This window comes from Amblyraja radiata, chromosome 19 (assembly GCF_010909765.2).
Source record: "Amblyraja radiata isolate CabotCenter1 chromosome 19, sAmbRad1.1.pri, whole genome shotgun sequence".
In the NCBI taxonomy this organism is placed as follows: Eukaryota; Metazoa; Chordata; class Chondrichthyes; order Rajiformes; family Rajidae; genus Amblyraja; species Amblyraja radiata.
The window spans coordinates 22,779,990-22,802,389 of record NC_045974.1 but is presented as its reverse complement, the minus strand read 5'-3'; the positions used below and the strand labels follow the sequence as shown (position 1 = coordinate 22,802,389).

Genomic DNA, 22,400 nt, shown 5'->3' with positions numbered 1-22,400 from the left:
ATACCAAAGAAAGATGCAAAATGCTGTAGTAACTCAGTGGGTCAGGCATCATCTTTGGAGAACATGGATGGGTGACGTTTCAGATCCGGGACCATTCTTCAGACTGACTGCAGGGGGATGGGATAGAAAGATTTCAAAGAGCTTTATAGGTGCATGCTTCCACTGCTAGAGTCAAGCTTCACCTTTGAGGGGAGAGAGGAGAGAGAGAGAGAGGGGGGGGAGAGAGAGAGGGGGGGGGAGAGAGAGAGAGAGGGGGGGGGGAAGAGAGAGGGAGAGAGAGAGAGGGGGGGTCTATAGAGAGGGGGAACAGAGAGAGGGGGAAGAGAGAGGGGGAAGAGAGAGAGAGGGGGAAAGAGAGCGAGAGAGAGATGGGGAACAGAGAGAGATAGAGACAGAGAGAGGGAAGAGAGAGAGGGGGAAGAGAGAGAGGGAAAGATGAAGAGAGAGAGGGGGAAGAGAGAGAGGGAAAGATGAAGAGAGAGAGGGGGAAGAGAGAGAGGGAAAGATGAAGAGAGAGAGGGGGAAGAGAGAGAGGGGGAAGAGAGAGAGGGGGGGAGAGAGAGAGAGCAGAAGGGCGTTATTTTGTACAGTTAGTTGATAGTTTTTCTGTATTTTACTTGTATTTTGCTTTAATAAATATTGTTTTGCTCTTTAGGACGTGCTTTCTCCATTCATTGATCCAAATCCTTGAATCATGCATATATTTTGTTACATGCTGTGTCCATGCTCGTTCCTGCCCCATCTCTATTCCAGCTTTCTTTTCTGCCCTCCTGAAATCTATCTGAAGCAGGATCCCGAACCAAAACATCGCCTATCCGTTCTCCAGAGATGCTGCCTGACCCGCAGAGTTACTCCATCACTTTGTGCCTTTCTTTGGAGCTAAACTATGGCTGACCTAAACGTCAAAGCTCTTTGCAGTGTTGCATCAGAGTTCTGTGCTGTAGCCAGGTTTAAGGCATTATTAATAAGTGGCACATCAACACAAAACTTGCTCCGTAGTCGTGGTCCGTCTGACTTGACCCAGTTTGCCCTCAGTCTCAAACCCCCCAGCAGTTTCTCAAGATGTTGCTAAAATCCTCATCATTTGCAATCCCGAGGCTGAGCCCCTCGTAATAGGATTCAAATTCACAGTAAGTCACTTCTTTGGAGCTGGCAGAGCCCTGCTGGAGGGTGTCCAGGAACGCTGACTGGATTTGCTGCTCTGTGGATTCACCTGCAACACAACGGTAAACAGAACCTCGTCAGTCCGGCAAATGGTCAGGAATCTGGGATAGGGATGGGGAGCACTGAGAAACTAGACTTGGTGAAAAATTAAATGTAAAACAACAAGGCAATTAAAAAAAAGGGCAGCACAGTGGCACAGCTGGTGAGTTGCTGCCTCACAGCGTCAGAGACTCGGGTTTGATCCTGACTTTAGAGATATGCACGGTAACAGGCCCTTCGGCCTACCAGCGATCACCCCGTACAATAGCACAATCCTACACACTAGGGACAATATACATTTTTTACCAAAGCCAATTAATCTACAAACCTGTACGTCTTTGGAGTGTGGGAGGAAATTGGATAAAAACCACGCGGTCACATGGAGAACGTGCAAACTCCATACAGGCAGCAATCATAGTCAGGATCAAACCCGGGTCTCTGGCGCTGTAAGGCAGCAACTCTACCGCTACGCCCACTATGCTGACCTCGGGTGCTGTCTGTGTGGAGTTTGCACGTTCTCCCTTTGACAACATGGGTTTCCTCCAGGTGCTCCAGTTTCCTCCCACAACCCAAAGAGGTGCAAATTTGTAGGTTAATTGGCCCTCTGTAAATTGCCCCCGTTGGGTAGGGAATGGATAAGAAAGTAGGATCACTTGGAATCAGTGTCTTGAATGGGTGATTGATGGAGATTCGGTGGGCCTAAGGGCCTGTTACCATGCTGTATATCTGAACATTATAGACACGAGTGTCACACAGCGATAGTCTGTTGAGCCGGTGTTTCATGCCTGCAGTAACCTGGGTTCAATCCTGGCCTTAGATGCTAACTGTTTGGAGTTTGCATATTTTCACAGTGACAGCATGGGTTTCCTCCAACATCCCAAAGATGTGTGGGTTTGTTGGGTAACTGGCCACTGTAAACTGCCCCTTAGGTGGGATTAGTTGATGGGAATGTGGGGAGACTAAAGTGCAATTAGCACAGGGTTGGTGTAAAGGGGTACATGATGGTCATGGGCTGAAGGGCTTATTGCATCCCCCTGTGACTCTGTGGTCACTAAAGTCGAGAATTCACTTCTGGGGAGGTTAGGTTAGTTTAGTTAATTGTCACGTGTACTGAGGTCAGTGAAAAGCTTTTTTCGTCGCCTGCTTTCCAGTCAGCGGAAAGACTACACGTTTACAATCTAACCGTGCACAGTGCACAGATACAGGATGAAGGAATGAATGTTTAGTGCAAGATAAAGTCTAGCAATGTCCGATGAAAGATAATCTCCAATGAGGTAGGTGGTAGGTCAGGACTGCTCTCGAGTTGGTAATAAGATGGTTCAGTTGCCCGATAACAGCTGGGAAGAAACTGTCCCTGAATCTGGGGGTGTGCGTTTTCACACTTCTTTATCTCTTGCCTGATGAGAGAGGGGAAAAGAGGGGAGTGACCATGGTGAGACTGGTCCTCGATTATGCTGTTGGCCTTGCCGAGGCAGCGTGAAGTGTAGATGGAATCAATGGAATGGAGGTTGGTTTGTGTGATGGTCTGGGCTGCGTCCACTCAGAGTAATAATTAATATTTACAAAAGACACAAAACGCTGCAGTAACTCAACAGGTCAGGCAGCATCTCTGGAGAACATGGACAGGCAACATTTCAGGTCGGGACACTTGACAATACGCGAGGGCACAAAGTGCTAGAGTAACTCAGTGGGTCAGGCAGCATCTCTGAAGAAGAGTCCCGACCCGAAACGACACCAATCCATTTTCTTTAGAGCCGCTGCCTAACCCGTTGAATTACTCCAGCACTTTGTGTCTATCTGAGGGTTTTCTTTTTGATAGGCAGATTGTTGGACAAAGGCCAGGAATGAAAAAAATAGGTCCGAGCCCAAAGGCAATTTTTTAAAAAGTGCAGATGGTGAAACCCCAGGGTAAAAAAGTAGAAAATTCATATTTACTGTGTGGATTCTTAACATTACCTGATAAGACTTTAGGGTGTTTCTTTGGATTATAGAACTTGCTAATATCATTCACCGAGATGCTGCCAGTCTTATTTGGATCAAGCTTCATATAAGCCTGTGAAAATAAACGGTGATATAACAGATGTAACAGAGACGTGGTCACAACATAGTCATAGAGTTATACAGCAGGAAACAGGCCCTTCAACCCAACATGCCCACACCGGCCAACATGTCCCATCTACATTAGTCCCACCTGCCTACATTTGGCACATATCCCTCGAAACGTATCCTAACCATGTACTCGTCCAAATGTTACCTGTCACCTGAATCTTTTGGTTCGATTTCAGACATCCAGCATCGGCAGTGTTTTTTGTTTTCTATTTCAAAACAACAGCAAAATGAAAGAGAAACATATTGTTCTTACTTTACGAACAAATGATTTTCGAAACTCATTCATTTCTCCAACGAAGGCCTGGATAAACTGGTTGTAGTCCACTTTGCCCTTGCGGTCCTGGTCCAGTATTAACCAAATAGACTCAAAATCCTACAAAAAGGAGAACATTTTTGTGAACAGTTTTTAACACTAGTTCTATGTTATCTCACTTTTTCACCCATTCCCTACACAGTAGGGGGAATTTCCAGAGGCCAATTAACCTACAAACCGGCACATCTTGGGGATGTAGGAGGAAACCGGAGCGCCCGGTGGAAACCCCCACAGTAACAGGGAGAATGTACAAACCCAGGTACCATGAGGCAGTAGTTCTACCAGATGCGCCACTATGCTGTCCTACAACTTGCTATGTTATCTCTGCTCAGCCAAACGCTTAAGCACATCTGATTTCCTTCACTCCAATGACTTCAGATAACTGAAACCTCCAAGCTTTCCTCTCCTCCCTTAAGGCTCTTTGACCAAGCATTTGGTCACCTTATACACGGCTTGTTATCAATTACTGTTTGGTCATGATCCAGTAGAGCACTTTGTGACGTTTAGGCTTTACTTTAGACTTTAGAGATACAGTGCGGAAACAGGCCCTTCGTCCCGCCGAGTCCACGCCAATCAGCAATCACCCCGTACACTAGCATTATCCTACACACCAAGGACAATTTTACCAAAGCCAATTAACCTACAAACCTGTACGTCTTTGGAGTGTGGGAGGAACCCGGAGTACCCAGAGAAAACACTCTCAGTCACAGAGACAATGTGCAAACTCCGTACAGACAGCACCTGTAGTCAGGATCGGACCCGGGTCTCTAGCGCTGTGAGGCGGCAACTCTATCCGCTGCGCCACCGTGCCGTTTTTTTCTTTTGACATTTTACGACTATAAAAGTACAAGTGGCAGTTTGTACAGACCTCATTAGGAAGCTCTAAATGGAACTCCTTCAGAGCTTGTTGCAGTTCCCCTTTAACCAGCACTCCATTCCCACTTGAATCCCGCTGCCGGAGCAACCTGCCCAGTCCTGTCAAAGTGCGGACACCTCTGTTCTTCAGTCTTTCTTTCAACAATGCTTTGAAAGGGAGATATAGAAAAATGAATAACTCTTACATGTAAAAGGACTTTTGATGATTACTTTTTCACCAAATAAATTAATCAAGAATTGCTCACAGGTAGTTTTAGTTTAGTTTAGTTTAATTTTAGTTTAATTTTAGTTTTGTGATACAGCGTGGAAACAGCCCCTTCGGCCCATACCAATCATCCGTTCACACTAGTTCTCTGTTATCCCACTTTCTCACCACTCCATACACACCAGGAGTAATTTACAGGGGACAATTAACCTACAAACCTGCACGTCTTTGGGATGTGGGAAGAAACTGGAGCACCCAGATGAAACCCACGCGGTCACAAGGAGAACGTGCAAACTCCACACAAACTTATGGTGCAACAAAATGTGGAAACATTGTAAATTAATGTTCAGCTTGGTTTCAATGTTAATGTTCAATGTGAATCAATTTATGTTCAGCTTGGTTTGAACATACAGAAGTAATTTGCTGCTTTTACACCATAAATACATCTGGACCTTACCTTGTGTAGACCGAAGGATATTTCTGTCATCAAGTTCTTGCTTACTCAAGGAAGGATTGCCACTTGTTCTGCAACAAATTATTTTGGAGGAATAGGTTATAACAGGATGATGGATATTACATTTAATGATGCTTAGGGCATAATAATCACTGTATGAATTGTGATATTTTGTCATTCCATGACTCTGTAGCTTCCTTGCATGTAACTTAGTTTAGTAATCCAGCGCGGAAGCAGGCACTTAGGCCCACTGAGTCCGACCAGCCGACCAGCGATCGCCGCATCCTGACACTATCGTACACACAATAGGGACAATATTGGATAACTCGAGAATCAGAGGACATAGGTTTAAGGTGAGGGGAAAAGATTTAATAGGAACCCGAGGGATTAGTTTTTTTACACAAAGGCTGGTGGAACGAGCTGCTGGAGGAGGTAGTTGAGGCAGCTACTAGCATAACATTTAAGAGACGTTTGGACAGGTACATGGATGGGATAGGTTTAGGGGGTTATGGGCCAAGCGTGGGCAGGTGGGACTAGTGTAGATGGGACATGTTGGTTGGTGCGGGCAAGTTGGGCTGAAGGGTCTGGTTCTACACTGACTTTGAGTCTAGAGCCCAATGAGTGAAGGATCTTGAGCTGCAAATGGTTACGGTAGGAAACACGGTGTGGAGGGGATTGAACTTCGGAAACATTCTCCAATTATTACATATTGTATACAAGTTTTCTTTGGTCAAGAGACACAATGACAACTTACAGCAATGCGTGCTTTGCCAGTTCATCAACACCGGTGATCCGTAGCGTTAGTAACTGGTTTGCCTGGACACTTGCAGGGAGACCAACATGTTCTGTTGTCAGAAAAGTCAGGTTTGCACCCTGCAACAATGAAGAAGACAGACCTTTTGAGTCTGAAGAAGAATCCTGGACCATGAGTCACTCATCCATGTTCTCCAGAGATGCTGCCTGACCCGCTGGGTTTCTCCATTACCTTGTAATCTTTGTAAAGCAGCATCTGCAGTTAGTTGTATCTACATAATATGTTTCCAGTCCCACTCCAGCAGACTAGATGGCACAGAGATTTTCTTCCCTGAAAGTCCATAAGTGAATCAGATGGGTCCTTTTATGATTAGAATATTTAGGGCAGCACGGTGGCACAACGGAAGAGTTGCTTTCTTACAGCTCCAGAGACAATGGATGCTGTCTGTATGGAGTTTGTACGTGATACTCCACAGAGGTACAGGTTTGTAGGTTAATTGGCTTCAGAAAATCAGTATGTTAGATAGTATTAGTGTAAACGATGCTTGCTGGTTGGCACAGACTCGATGGGCCGAAGAGCCTGTTTCCGTGCTCTATCTCCAAAGTCTAAAGTATTGTCTAATAATCCAAATATTCCACAAACATCATTTACGGATAATAGCCTCTAATTTCAAATCATTTCATTAATTAACACAAGGTGTGATTTGGACTAATGTATTCTCTTCATTACTCCAGGTCTCTGGATTGGGACCTTTGCAAAATGCAGTGGGTTATTTGGAAAACAGAAATACTAAACAGCAAAGTGCATGCATTAATGGCGGGTGAGGAAATTAGCAAAAGAGGGTTCGATCCTGACTACAGGTACTGCCTACATGATGTTTGTACGTTCTCCGTGACCACATGAGTTTTCTCTGGGTGCTTTGGTTTCCTCCCACATTACAAATAAGTGCAGGTTTGTAGGTTAATTGGTCTCTGTAAATTGTCCCTAGTGTGTAAGACAGAACTGTGGCATGGATTTGGTGGGCCGAAGGGATGTGTTTCCACGCTGTATCTCTAAAACTAAAACAACAATCAATGCACTTTTAATGGGCTGAATGTTTGGCTGAGTAGCTCTTAGATTGTACAACCTACCGTACAGAAATCACCAATGTCATATTGTCTTCCCTTTCGCCTACCGTAATGATGACAGTAAACGCCTCTCTGAATTAATGGAAGAGCATTTGTCCTGAAGAAAGTGAGCAAATGTTACCATCAGAAATTCCAAATGTACAGTCCCAACCAGAAATGTCGCTTCTCCATGCCCTCAAGCAATGTTGCCTAACCCACTCAGTAACTCCAGCACTTTGTCCAGCATCTTAAATGCACCTATAGCATCTATCTCCACCACCACCCCTAACAGCGCGTTCCAGGCACCCACCACCTTTTGTGTGAAAAAAAAACTTGCCTCGCTAATCTCATAAAGTCATGCAGTGATAGGAGCAGAATTAGGCCATTCGGCCCATCAAGTCTACTCCGCCATTCAATCATGGCAGATCTAACTTTCCCTCCCAACCCCATTCTCCTGCCTTCTCCCCATAACCTCTGACTCCTGTACTAATCAAAAATCTATCTATCCCTGCCTTAAATATATCCAGACTTGACCTCCACAGCCTTCAGAAATCCAGATTCATCACCCTCCGACTAAAGAAATTTCACCTCATCTCCTTCGTAAAAGAACGTCCTTTAATTTTGAGACAATGTCCTCTAGTCCTAGTCTCTCCCACTAGTGGAAACATCCTCTCCACATCCATGCTATCCAAGCCTTTCACTATTCTGCATGTTTCAATGAGGTCCCCACTCATTCTTCTAAACTCCAGGGAGTTCAGGCTCAGTGCCGACAAACTCTCGTTATCTCCTTTAAACTTTGCACATCTCACCTTGAAGCTATGTCTTCTAGTCTTTGATATTTCCACCCTGGGGCAAAATGTTCTGACTATTTACCCCTATCTCTGCCTCTTATACATTTCTATCAGGAGGAACTAGCTTTAAAATAAAACATTAAACTGAATCATTGTCTATTCACTTAAGTGGATATTGGGCAGAGATATCCTGGGCAACAATTAACACTGACTCAACTGTCCTGCAACTATTTATCTGATGAGTTATTACTTGCTGTTTATGAGAGCATGCTTTGTGCAAACTAATTACCCCTACAAAGTGATCACAATTCAAAGTGCTTCATTTGCTGTAAAACTCTTTTGAGATTTCCTGTGGGTGTAAAAGGAGTGTTAAAATGCAATTACTTCCAGAAGTCTGAATCACAAAATATACAGCAAGTCTATCAATTATAGGTAAGTATTGATTAAAGAGTATTGATAAGTATTGAGATGGGGATGACTGGTGGTGGTGGCTGGTAGGGATGGAAAACTGCCTCATGGTTGGATCAGGTCCTCTCCAATCCATGATTTAATTTGTATTTAGCATCTGCGGCACCAATACATTGTTGCGGAAGACTTACCTATTTTTCCCAAACTGGCGATATTCATACACTGTGAGGGACTTGTCGAATGCAAAGAAGAAACCAATTAGTTGTCTGCATGCATCCCGTCCATTTCTGGTTGAAGAGAAAAGTGCATACACATTAGGCATGCCGCCTGTTGTACAGGGTGATATCAGCGCAGAGCCTCACTAGACCAGTCTAAGTCACAGGTCGCACTACAGCACTAGAGCCATTGACACAATGCTTTGACCATACTCACAGAGCATATAAACTAGCATTAAATCTTCAAGAAATTAACTCTAATGTACTAAAAAAGACACAAAGTGCTGCAGTAACTCAGGTCAGGCAGCATTTCTGGAGAATGTGGATCGATGACATTTGGTGCGGCGCAGTGGTGCAGCGGTGGAGTTGCTGCTTTACAGCGCTTGGGACACAGGTTCGATCCTGACTATGGATGCTGTCTGTATGGAGTTTGTACGTTCTCCCTATGACCACATGGATTTCTCCGGGTGCTCTAGTTTCCTTCCACACTCCAGACGTACAGGTTGGTAGGTTAATTGGCTTTGGTAAAATTGTAAATTGTCCATAGTGTGTAGGATAGGGCTAGTGTACGGGGATCGTCGGTCGTTGCGGACTTGGTGGGCCGAAGGGACTCATTCTGCACTGTTTCTCTAAACTAAATCTAGTCTTTAACATTTCCACCCTAGGAAAAGGTTCTGACCCTGTACCCTAAATGATGATGAATACAAGGACTGCAACTTTTAAAAGCAAATCAGTTTTGGCCAACTAATCTATTAACCATGTGTAACAAGAACAATTAAAGATTTGACTAACTTTGAAATAATCCGGGCGTCAAATCGCAACTTGTTCGAGAGTAGATTTTCAGTCAATGTTGAACTTGTCTTCACTCTATAAAAGCAATCAAAACAAAACTCATCAATAAATCCAAAACAGGGAAATTTGCATAAAAACCTTTTACCTACAGTGTGGTTGGAATGTGGAGTTCCCTTCCATTGACAGCTGTTGTGGAAAATGGCAGAGATTAAATTCAAAGGAAGTTCAATGAATACATGAGGAAGTGAAGGAATGGAGGGGTCAGCAGAACGGTTTGAGCAACGAATGGTGGAAGCAGCTTGTTTGGTGCACATACACTAGAATGGACCTAAGGGGCTGTCCCACTGCGGCGACCTAATTGGCGAGTTTAGAAGAGTTTGAAAAAGTGTCATGTTGAAGACCTCCTTTGACTATGTAGAAGACCTCCTTCAACCTCCTTCGACCAAGTTGAAGACTAGCTTCGACTAGCTTCGGGAAAATTGGACACCGAATAGTAGAGAGTGAAGACGACCTCCTTCGATCTCCTTCGACCTCCCTTCGACTATGTTGAAGAGTATCTACGACTACCTTAGACTACCTTCGACTACCCTCGATTACCTACGAATAACATGCCGACCTACTCCGACCTACTTCGACTAAATCTACGAGTAACAAAAATATCGATTTTTTCCGTGGAAACCTTTTTCTATTTGCGGGCATTTTTCAGCATGTTGAAAAATACGCCGCGACCTAGCTGAGGCCTCGAGTACGCCGGGACTACTCTCGAACATGAAGGAGAGTTACAAAGACCTCCTAGGACCTCGTGTCGACCATGCTGCGAGTGTGAGGCGAGGGCAAATTATTTTGAACTCGCGGATTAGGTCGCTGCAGTGGGACAGCCCCTTGTTGGGCCAAATAGCCTGTTCCATGCCACAAGTTATAACACAGACAAATTGGAATTTCAGTGATGGAAAGAGAAACAGATCGGAACAGTGGCACAGCGGTGTAGGTCGCCAGGTTCGATCCTGAGTACGGGTGCTGTCTGTACCGAGTTTGCACGTTTCCCTATGACCACACGGATTTTCTCTGGGTACTCCAGTTTCTTCCCACATTCCAAAGACGTACAGATTTGTAGGTTAGTTGGTTTTCGTAAATTGTAAAATTGTCCCTCGAGTATAAGATCGTGTTAGTATATAGGATGATCACTGGTTGGCATGGCCTCGGTGGGCCGAAGGGCCTGCTTCGTCTTAAAAATCCTATCCATTGACCTACAGCTGACCACAATGATTATAATTACTAACACAGAATTTGGTCTTACAAGGTTTCAGACACACGTACTCGGTTTGATGTAGTTTTCTATTTCTGAAACGCAGCGGTGTGGATCCAAGGCCAGGAAGTGTGGTTTGCTGATGCCTCAGATCTGCGGCTTGTCCATCTTGTCCAGGGTCACTGATGACGGCCCTTTCTCAGAGGAAAATAATGACAAGGTTCAACAAGGTTGGCGAGAAGGGAGGAGAGGAGAAACAAGAGAAAGGGAGGCGGGGGAAGAGGAGAAAGGAAGGGAGGTGGAGAAGAGATGAAAGAGAGGAGAGCAGCAGATAATGTTTTTTTTCTAAACATATTTCAAAGTTGTTCATATTCTTAACCCACCTGGAAAGGTGATCCGCTAGCACTTGTTCCACCACAGCCTGTTTCTGCTTTTCCACTGCACGATCCTCCTGTTGGTTATTTGATACTCATTATCGAGATTTCTATCTTTCTCTTAAGAGGGAAAGCATGGAGATTGGCTTATTGATTCAAAGGTTTGTTCCTACTGACCCAAGGAGTTCAACTGAGATCATCAGCTACAACTGTACAGTGACCATCAACTTTGGGCTGCAGGAACTAAAACTGAGAAACTTTAGACATACAGCATGAAAACGGCCCTCCGGCCCCGTCCCTGATCACCTTGTACACTAACATTATCCTACACACTAGGAACAATTTACAATATTACAGAAGCCAATTAACCTACATGCCTGCATGTCTTTGGAGTGTGGGAGGAGACTGGAGTGCTCAGAGAAAACCCTCATGGTCTCAGGAACAAACTCCATACAGACAGCACCCAGAGTCAGGACTGAAACCCAGGCAAACTCTCAGAATATACAATTATCTGCTTTGTTATTGTTGTTCTGAAGGCAATGCACTTCAATTAATATCTCTGCAACCTTCACATCCACCCAAGACAATAGATGGGGACTTGCAACCAACAGCAGATCTTTCACTTTTATAACCAAGAGCAACTGAATTATCACCAAGCTGCTCCTCCGTTTACTATTTGAAGCTTTTTAACCATTGTCGTTAGGAGGTGGACAACATGATACAGCCCAGGAGACCGCTTCTTGGCCTTTAGTTTAGTTTAGAGACACAGGGTTGATACAGGCCATTCGTCCCACCAATTCTGCGCCAACCAGCAATCACCGGTACACAAGTTCTATCCTGCATGCTGGGAACAATTTACAGAAGCCAATTACTTTACAAACGTGCACGTCTTTGGAATGTGGGAGGTAACCAGCGCACCTGGAGAAGGCCCACTCGGTCACAGGGAGAAAGTGCAAACTCTGTACACCTAGCAGTACTTGTCTTTAAAAGACTGCGGGCAGGTTTGTAGTTAAATCGGCCTCTGTAAATTGCCCTCTGGTGTGTAGGGAGTGGGTGAGAAAGTGGGTCAACATAAAACTAGTGTGAATAGGTGATTGATGGTCAGCATGAACTTGGGCCTATTTCCATGCTGTATCTCTACACTAAACTAAACTCCAGAATCTTCTCAAGCTCGTATAGTTCTGTGATGTGATATACCAGGACAACATGCAAAACAATGTTTCTCACTATATCTCGGTACATGTTACAATTACAAATTAATAGCAAGGGCAGCAGGGTAATAAATATTTGATAGGAAAATATGCTTTCATTCCGAGGAGGTCAATTAAACAGACTCACAGCTGCCAACTTCCTCATGTGTTGCTGCTCGCTGTATGGTTTGCTTGTGTAACACTGCTGAAGGCTAACTTTCTCATCAAGAGATGTCAAGTCCTTCGATGTTATTTCATCAGCTCTTGGTCCCTTTTAACAATATTAAAAAAAACACAAAGAATACATAGACATTAATTAATGTTAAGGAACACATAGTAATGCAAGGAAAACATAGAACAAACCAGAGCAGAGGGAGCAGAGCAGAGCAGGGAAAATAGAGTTGATTTAGACTTTAGAGATGCAGCACAAACAGCTGTATACCTGCGGCAAGCTACCTGGGTCTGGCGCCCTGCTGGTGGGGTTTGCTGATGTTTAGGAATTGCTTTGCTCTTTTCTGCCATCTGCTGGACATATTGCTTGTAATTTGTCTTCATCTCCTCCTCATACTGCTGATACTTCATCCTGTACCTCTCCGAAGGTGCAGGTAGATTTTCAGGAACTATCAACTCTTCAACCAGACTTGGCTGCAAAGATAGAGTTCAATTGAAATAATGTTCTTAAAATAAATCCAGCTCCAGAAGCAATTTGTGACAAATATGAAGCCAGGAGCCGCTTGTTTCTCCAATTCCCAACTCACTAGGAATGGACAATAAATCCCCAGTCATGTCCGCATCCCTTGAACAAATAGACTAACAAGTCCAACATATTTTCCTCTTGAAGCCAAGATGTGAATATCACCGCCTAAAGATTGTGACGTGTGTCGTTACTTCACCCAGTGAATACATCAATTGTTCTGAATCTTTCAGTGGCAGCTAGCGTTCGAGTCCACTTCCATACGTTAAAGAGGGGCCTCAGGTCAAATGAAAAGTTTGGAGAAGGCAGAGAAGATTTAATAGTAAATCATTGTTCATAAATATATGGAGATAGACCGTTTTTATCTGACAGGTAAGTGGCTCAATATTCAGAGTGTCAGTCTAGAGAGAGCTATTATGAAATTGAAATCACATTTTAGTTTAGTTTAGGTATACAGCTTGGAAACTAGCCCTGCGGCCCACCAAGTTCATGTCGATTAGCGATCCCCATACACTAGTTCTATCTTACACACTAGGGACAATTTACAGAAGCCAATTAACCTACAAACCTGCACATCTTTGGGATCTGGGAGGAAACCGGACCATCTGGAGGAAACCCTCGTGGTCATAGGGTGAACGTGCAAACTCCGGGCAGACAGCAACCAGAGTCCGGATCGAACCCGGGACTCTGGCACTGTGAAGCAGCAACTCTACAGCTGCGCCACATTGAACAGTAACTTTCAGGATAATGGTGTGTAACATACATGAGCCAAGAAAAAGGGAGACTGGAGTTAATTAGGACAACTCTTTCAAAGAGCCCACATGGCTTCAATGTCCTGAAGACTTCCTACTGAGTTGGAGTTTAGAGATACAGCATGCAAACAGGTTCTTTGGCCCATTGAGTCCACGGCGACCATCCCATTCACATTAATTCTATGTTATCGCACTTTCCCCACACACTAGGCGCAATTTACAGAGGGCCAATTAAGCGACAAACCCGTACATCTCCGGGATGTGGGAGGAAACCAGAGCACGCAAAGGAAACCCATGCAATCACAGGGAGAACAGACAGCACCCAATGTCAGGATCGAACCTGCTTCTCTGACAAGGGTACCAGCTGCACAACTGTGTCACCCTGACACAGATAGGTGACGTCACCTATCCACTCATAAGGTCATAAGTGATAGGAACAGAATTAGACCATTCGGCCCATCAAGTCTACTCTGCCATTCAATTATGACTGATCTATCTCTCCCTCCTTCTCCCCATAACCCCTGACATCTGTACTAATCAAGAATCTATCTATCTCCGACTTTAAAATATCCATTGACTTGACCTCCACAGCCTTCCGTGGCAAAGACTTCCACAGATTCACCACGCTCTGACTAAATAAATTCCTCCTCATCTGAGGCTATGACCTCTAGTCCAAGACACTCCCACTAGTGGAAACATCCTCCCCACATCCACTCCATCCAAGCTTTTCACTATTCGGTAAGATTCAATGACGTTCCCTCTCATTCTTCTAAACTCCAGCCAGTACAGGCGAAGTGCCGTCAAACACTTATCATACGTTAACCCACTCATTCCTGGGATCATACTTGTAAACCTCCTTAGGACCCTCTCCAGATATATCCTTCCTCAGATATGGTGCCCACAATTGCTCACAATGCTCCAAATGTCCTCCAGAGATGCTGCCTAACACACTGAGATATTCCACACACTGAGATGTGTGTTCTATGCAAGATTCCAGCATCTGCAGTTCCTTGTGTCTTGCTTCTATGTTTTGTTCCATCTCGAACTGGTATCAAGAATATGCTCAGCATTTATTGGCCTAGCCCAACTTCCCTTAAGCCAAGCGGTTTCGTTGAGCCATTTCAGACGATAATTAATAATCAACCATATTCGTCTGCTCATTCGATGGCTTGGCAGAAAATTCTATTAGTGAACCAAAAGGGAGATCTTTAATTGAATTTATAATCCTCAGCTGCCCATGGTGACCCTTGCCGATTAATTATTAATCTAAGTTTATGGTCCATAACATAACTACATTGTTACCACACCCACAGCTTCAGCGCTATCTTCGTACAAAACAAATATTGCAAGCTGCATACCATGATCACTTTTAACCATTTACTTCCACTAACGTACCTGACGGTGAGATGGGTGTGCTGAAAGTGAAGCTGGGAAGGGTGTGCCCCGGTTTACAGTTGAGGTAGAATCCGGGGAAATCAAACAAGGTTTCTCTGTCACAATAGGTGTATACAACAAATCACTCTGTAAGGACAAGATTCATACAGGCTTTACTCAAAGGATAACATCATGAGGTTTAGCATTCTTAAAAATCATTAAACACATTATTGTGGGCATGTTAGTACTATCTTGAACACATTGGGTTGTTTATTCTTCAAAGTGGGTTTTTTTAATACATTGATCCCTATACTCAATGAATACAATAACAAGCAGCCACATTTTTTATAGTGGCGTTAATACAATACAATACAATACAATTTATTGTCATTTGGACCCCTTGAGGTCCAAACGAAATGACGTTTCTCTCATTATGCACTAAAGTGTTCCCAAACATTTTATATGTAGAAGCATCTTTGAAGCATCTTTTAGTTTCAGTCTGAAGAAGGGTCCCGACCTGAAATGTCATCCATCCTTTTTCTCCAGAGATGCTGCCTGACCCGCTGAGGTATTTCAGCACTTTTTGTGTCCATCTTTTGACATACCCTGTCAAAGCTTTCTGCCAAAAAACATTGCTTAAGCTTTTGGCAGATAGTATTTATTTAGCAGTAAATACACTTTGTAAAAGTTAAATGGGGAATGCATGGGAATTGATATCAGATTAGAGAGAGCCCATGGAAGGCCAAAATCAGCAAATACTTTACTGACTGGCTCCTTTCCCTGTTACCACATTTAAAATCATTGCCCAGTCGTTAAATCATGACATTTAGGTTTATAATGCAGAAATGTGCAAGAAAGATGCCAGGATATCAATCATGATAATATTATGGTATTACTTTTCCCTTTTACTTTTAAGGCTTTCCTATTTTGTTTTCCTATCCCAAACATCAGGAAGGCATGCATTCCAGAAAGCAATCAATCTTTAAACATTAGGCAATGTACAAATCTACGCATGTGCTAAACTGTGATATTAATCCATATTTGGGAAACATTTTAAAACCATCTCACTTCTGGAATGTGAATTTATTGCAAAACAAACGAGAAAAAAAGTTTCAGAAAGTGAATAGCTGCTTACCTCACCATCAAACTCACCAAGTCTCCCCAAATCTAACATAGGCACACTGAAATGAGAGAATATTGTTGTAAAGCATGTATACAGATTGACCCACTAAGTTACTCCAGCAGTTTATGTCTTTTAATACAAATTGGTACATATTGATGTATGTGTATGCCTAAATTAATTATTAAATAAAACGATCACATCACTTAATACAAAAAATATTCATGTAATTATTAAATTAATATATTATATTACTTAATACATTGATTAATTATACTTAATGAATGAAGCTCAACAACAGAGACGTACTCATCAGGACGAGGACCATAGGCAGCACTGGAATGTATCCTCCAACCCTGCACAACAAGATATTTACAAAGCCCGTTAATGCTAAGTGATAATAACAAAGGGGTCAAAATTAGTAAATATAAATGAAACTAATAATTATATAAACTGGTTGCCAGCAAAATAAACTAGCACAAGAAACTGATAAGAAGTTTAGCAAGGACCTGGTACAAAGTGCTGGAATCACTCAGTGGGTCAGGCAGCATCTCTGGAGATCATAGATAGGTGATGTTTTGGTTCGGGACTTTTCCTCTGAGCTACCTCTTCCTACCTATCCATGTTCTCCAGAGATGCTTCCTGACCTGCTCATTACTCCAGCACTTTGTACCAGGTCCTTACTAAACGTCTTACCAGTTTCTTGTGCTAGTTTATTTTGCTGGCTACCAGTTTATCCAGTATCTCTTTTTGTACACCTGCAACTGCAGTTCCTTGCATCTCCTGGTAACTCATAGTTAGTTATGGTTCACTCATCCCTTCCCACCAAAGCTCGGCCCCTCACAAGGTACATTCCCATGCAAATACAACACACGCAATACCTGTTGCTGCACCTCCTCCCTCATCTCCATCCAGTGAATCAAGCAGCCCTTCCAGATGAGGCAGAGCTTCACAACCACCTCTAACCTCATCTACTTCATTCAGTGCTCCTGATGTGGCCTTCCTTACATCAGCAAGTTCATGCAGTCCAAGCACAGACTTGGTGACCGTTTCACCAAACACCTGCACTCGGTTTTCCAAGGCCTGCTGGACCTCCCGGTTGCTAACCATTTTAACTTCCCATTTCCATACTGACCTTTCTATCCTGGGCCTCCTCCATCCAGAGTGAGGCCGCATTCAAACTGGAGGAACAGCAACTCTTGTTCCGCATGGTTTACTTTCAAACCCACAGTATGAACATTGAATTCTCCAATATTAGGTAACCCCCCCCCCCCCCCCCCCCCCCCCCCCCCCCCCACCCCCCCCCCCCACCCTCCTCTTTATCATGTGCCCCACCCATGTGTGTACCCATTCTCTACACACTTGACCAAGAAAGCACATCAACGCCTCTACTTCCCCAGAAGGCTTAGGATGTTCGGTATGATCCCAACAACCCACGCCAACTTCTAAAGATGTGCTGTATAAAGCTTTTTATCAGGATGCATCGCAGCATGGTTTGTGAACAACTCCATCCAAGACCGCAAGAAATTACAGAGTTGTGGATGCAGCCCAGAGCATCACGCAAACCAACCTCCCTTCCATTCACTCCATCTATACTTCACGCTGCCTCGGCAACGCCATCAGCATAATTAAGAACCTCCAGATTCAAGGCCAGTTTCTTCACAGCTGTTATCAGCAACTGAACAATCCTATCGTCAACTAGAGAGTGGTCCTGACCTCCCATCTACCTCATTGGAGACCTTCAAACTATCTTTAATCTGACTTTGCTGGAGTTTATCTTGCACTAAACGTTACACCCTTTATCCTGTATCTGTCCACTGTGGACGGCTTGATTGTAATTATGTAAAGTTTCTTCGCTGACTGGATAGCACGCAACAAAAAGCTTATCACTCTCCCTCCATACAGGTGATAATAACAAACTAAACTAAAACGAAACTAATCTTTTATAGCTTAATTACATCTAGTTTCTTTTATTTTTGTTTAAATCATACAGCATGCGTACAGGCCCTTTGGCCCACCAACCAACAATCACCTAGTGCACTAGCTCTATCCTACACACTAATTTACAGAAGCCAATTAACCGATAAACAAGTACTATCACAACGTTTAAGAAACATTTAGACAGGTACACATATAGGATAGGTTTAGAGGGATTTGGGCCTAACACAGGTAGGTGGACATGTTGATCAGTGTGGGCAAGTTGGGCCAAAGGGCATTTCCACACTGAAGGACTCTATGACTCTCCAAGCCTGTACGTCTTTTTATTATAATACTATAAATGTTAAAGCATATTCTCCAAAGTTCTTTGGAGTGTTACCTGTGCAGATTTCTGTCGGGTTCCATGCCTTGACGTTGTGCCAATGCCTTTTACTTCCAGGTCCATTTAAAATGGTCAATTCTGTAACAGTAAAACACCCCACCACAACAACAACAAAAAATGTTAGCAGAATCCTGACAATTCAAATGTCACCAAGCTTTGAGAATGCACAGGGAGCGCGCCTCTACCTGAAGTGGGGCTGTGTTTACCTGGGCACAGGTTGTCCACCTGCCCCTTCACTCACCTGGTGACTCGCCCCACGTCAATCTCCGCCCACGTCAACCAGCCCCGGTGTCGCCATGACGACCCGAGCCCCGCGTCGTCATGGCAACCCGTCCGAGCGTCACACCGTCGCCCCGGCACTTCCGGTATCCACTGCCCATGCGCAATCCAGCATGCGGGAGGTGCAACATTCACAGCAAAGATCTATAGGATCTTTGATTCACAGCTTCTCCCATATTCTCCCATATCCTCAGTGCATTTATTTCCAAAGAATCAAGCCGCATCTCTCCCTATGTTAAGCAACGATGTCATCCAATAAATGTTTTGCACAATAAATTGCATTTTCGTGGCTTTCAGGAAGTTTAAAGGGACTTTTGCAACTGAGAAAGAACTTGTACACCATAATCACAAGTCAAGTGTTTGTCATATACATCAAAACGGATCAATGAAATTCTTCCTTGCAGCTGCATAACAGGTCTGTAATATTACAATAAATGTGAGTCAATTTACATATAAAAAGCTCCATTGAATAGCAAAAAAGACACCTATTTCTTTGGTGGAATAGTTAGTCACACAGAACGTCAGGGCCTGTGCTGCGCAGCTGACAGACGTCTGGACTGACATCTTCAACCGGTCACTTGCACAAGCAGTTGTCCCCACGTGCCTTAAAACCATCTCCATCGTGCCGGTGCCAAAACATTCCACTGCGGCGAGCCTCAACGACTTCCGCCCAGTTGCACTTACTCCCATCATCACTAAGTGCTTCGAGAGGCTGGTCCTGGCACACCTCAAAGGCTGCCTACCTCCCACACTGGACCCCTATCAGTTCGCCTACCGCAAGTCAGGAGTACGGAGAATGCCATCTCAACGGCACTTCACTCCGCCCTCTCCCACCTCGACAACAGAGACACCTACGTGAGAATGCTGTTCATCAACTATAGCTCAGCATTTAACACCATTATCCCCTCAAAACTGATCACCAAACTCAGCGACCTGGGCATCAACCCCTCCCTCTGCAACTGGATACTGGACTTTCTAACTAACAGACCCCAGTCTGTTAGGTTAGACAACCACACCTCTTCAACCCTCACCCTGAACACCGGCGTTCCACAGGGCTGTGTGATGAGCCCCCTCCTCTACTTCCTCTTCACCTACGACTGCACACCTGTACATGGTACTAACACCATCATCAAGTATGCAGATGATACAACGGTGATTGGCCTCATCAGCGACAACGATGAGTCGGCCTATAGGGAGGAGGTCCAGCTCCTAGCAGCATGGTGCGCTGACAACAACCTGGCCCTTAACTCCAAGAAGACCAAGGAGCTCATTGTGGACTACAGAAGGTCTAGGGTGGCACGCACACCCCCATCCATATTAACGGGACGGAGGTGGAACATGTTTCCAGCTTCAGGTTTCTGGGGGTCAACATCTCTGATGACCTCTCTTGGAGCCACAATACCTCAACACTGGTCAAGAAGGCTCACCAGCATCTCTTCTTCCTGAGGAGACTAAAGGTCCATCTGTCTCCTCAGATTCTGGTGAACTTCTACCGCTGCACCATCGAGAGCATCCTTACCAACTGTATCACAGTATGGTATGGCAACTGCTCTATCTCCGACCGGAAAGCACTGCAGAGGGTGGTGAAAACTGCCCAATGCATCACCGGTTCCTCACTCCCCTCCATTGAGTCTGTCCAGAGCAAGCGATGTCTGCGAAGGGCGCGCAGAATCGTCAAGGACTGCTCTCACCCACAGACTGTTTACCCTCCTCCGATCCGGGAAGCGCTACAGGTCTCTCCGTTGCCGGACCAGCAGGTTCAGGAACAGGAACAGCTTCTTCCCTGCGGCTGTTACACAACTTAACTCTGCACCTTGGTGATTGCCAGTCACCCCCCCCCCCCCCGGACACACCTTCCCCCAGAAAAATTGCACTACTGCTAATTGTTCCATTATTCTATGTTCGCTCTTCTGGGTGAGATGCTAACTGCATTTCGTTGTCTCTATACTGTACACTGCACAATGACAATAAAGATTGAATCTGAATCTGAATCTGAGAATGGAAACAGGCCCTTCGGCTCAACTAGCCCACGCCGACCAACATGCCTCATCTATACTAGCCCCACCTGCCCGCGATTGGCCTATATCCCTCTAAACCTGTCCTACCGTTGTACTTCCCCAAATGTCTCTTAAATGTTATGATAGTACCTGCCACAACTACCTCCTCCGACTGCTCGTTCCATACACCCACCGCCCTTTGTGTAAAAAAGGTACCCCTCACGTTCCAATTAAATCCCGCCCCCCCACTCACCTTAAATCTTGATAAAAACACAAAATACTGAAGGAACTCTGCAGGACAGGCTGCCTTTGTGTTTTATGTACAATGGGGAAAAATCTGTGAAAATTATGCCTGAGCATTGACTATAATTGTCAAATTACCTTTTCTGGTAATATACAATATAACTAGTTTTTTTTATTGCAGATTTTAAGCCTATGCATCTCTTTTTTTTTAAAACTTAATATACATAGATAAGTTTAAATTTAGAACTAATTGAAAGAGAATAGAGGTTTTGTTTGCAATGATTATCCCGTGTTTGGCATATTAAAGGGGTTGAAAAATAGATCAGCCATGATTGAATGGCGGAGCAAACAATGCGCCAAATAGCCTAATTCTGATCCTAGGTCCTATTCGAGGGCTGTCCTATTGAGAGTCTGGACAATTTGGGTCTATACTTTACAGTTTAGAAGAATGTGTGATCTTATTCAAACATTTACAAACCCAAGGAGGCTTAATAGGTTGATGCTGGGATGTTTCCATGCGAGGGAGATCACAAACAAATGGACATAGTTACAAAATAAAGGGCCGGTCATTTAAAACAGAGAATGTAGAAATTTCTGCTTAATGTGGGTGGTAAATCTCTGCTCCTGGATCATCTTAAATATTTAATTGTAATTAATTTTATAATTAATTTATTAGCCAAGTATGTAAACATACAGGGAATCTGATTTGCCAACAGTCATACAAAAAAGCAACAAGGTACATAACCACATAAAAATTAAACATAAACTTAAACAGCCACTACAACGGCCGGGCCACACACACGCTCCTTCACTGTTATGTGACCAGAGCTGTCACTCTCTCTGCAGTCCCTGTCCGCCTGAACAGTCAGAAAGCTGTCCACACTTGCACTAGACTCCGGGGTGTCCTCATGGAGCCATGTCCCCGCAAAACACCGAGATCACTGCACTCCCTCCGAGTCCTCACCAGTGCAGGCAGCACGTCCATCTTGTTTTTTCGGCAACCTCGCATTCCCCACTGTGATGGAAGGCAAATAACTTGTACCTTCTCTCCTCCTTTTCTCCCGCAGTCAGGGCAATTAAAACTTCCGCTGTCAGGGCGATCGAAGCTCCCGTGTCGGGGGCGACCAAAGCTCCCGTGATGTGGTTGGAGCTCCCGCAGTCGTTCCCTAACAAAGGGTGCAGGCTCCATGATGTTAAAGCCACAGTGCAGACGGAACTACGATGAAAAAGTCGCATCTCCATCGAGGAAAGAGATAAAAAAGGTTTCCCCCAACACCTCCGCCCCCTCCCACATAATATAATACAAAAACTAAAAGTACACTAAAAACACAGACCAAAACAGCAAAAGAAGATAAAGACGATACAGGTTGTTGGCGAGGCTGTCATGCACGGCACCGCCCGGTGAATGGTGAAGGTTAAGGTGGATAAATATTTGAAAGATCGAAGAATTGAGAGTTATGAGGAACTTGCACAGGAGAGGAGTTGAGGCCAGCGTTGATCAGCCATGATCATATTGAATAGTGGGGCAGGCATGAAGAGCCGAATGGTTCTTGTCTTTTATGCAATTAGTCTCAGACCTCTCCAC

At 44.3% G+C, this 22,400-nt stretch overlaps 1 protein-coding gene across 7 annotated transcripts; it reads right to left on the bottom strand.

Annotated features, from left to right (window-relative positions):
- Positions 1 to 535: 535 nt before the first annotated feature.
- Positions 536 to 19,089, bottom strand: caps2 (calcyphosine 2). 7 transcript variants are annotated; one of them, XM_033038009.1, is made up of 18 exons: positions 18,538 to 19,088; positions 18,294 to 18,374; positions 16,286 to 16,332; positions 15,992 to 16,037; positions 14,878 to 15,003; positions 12,493 to 12,681; positions 12,185 to 12,307; positions 10,856 to 10,923; positions 10,544 to 10,666; positions 9,227 to 9,301; positions 8,411 to 8,506; positions 7,045 to 7,138; positions 5,915 to 6,033; positions 5,164 to 5,231; positions 4,494 to 4,648; positions 3,566 to 3,685; positions 3,160 to 3,256; positions 536 to 1,213 (listed from the first exon to the last, which is right to left on the bottom strand). In XM_033038009.1, the coding sequence occupies exons 2-18, from the start codon at positions 18,357 to 18,359 to the stop codon at positions 1,038 to 1,040; spliced, it is 1,788 nt and encodes a 595-aa protein (XP_032893900.1). In that variant the 5' UTR covers positions 18,360 to 18,374; positions 18,538 to 19,088; the 3' UTR covers positions 536 to 1,037. The 7 variants fall into 7 exon arrangements, with proteins under 7 accessions (XP_032893900.1, XP_032893901.1, XP_032893902.1 ...); XM_033038010.1 differs by having other exon boundaries at positions 18,482 to 18,546; XM_033038011.1 differs by having other exon boundaries at positions 18,503 to 18,540.
- Positions 19,090 to 22,400: the final 3,311 nt, after the last annotated feature.

Coding starts and splice junctions, on each gene's coding strand:
- caps2 (XM_033038009.1), bottom strand. CDS start 18,359: ATGGACCTGGAAGTAAAAGGCATTGGCACAACGTCAAGGCATGGAACC. Junction 7,139..8,410: donor CGCCAGTTTGGGAAAAATAG/GTAAGTCTTCCG, acceptor CACTTTCTTCAG/GACAAATGCTCTTCCATTAA. Junction 6,034..7,044: donor ACATTGGTGATTTCTGTACG/GTAGGTTGTACA, acceptor TCATTGTTGCAG/GGTGCAAACCTGACTTTTCT.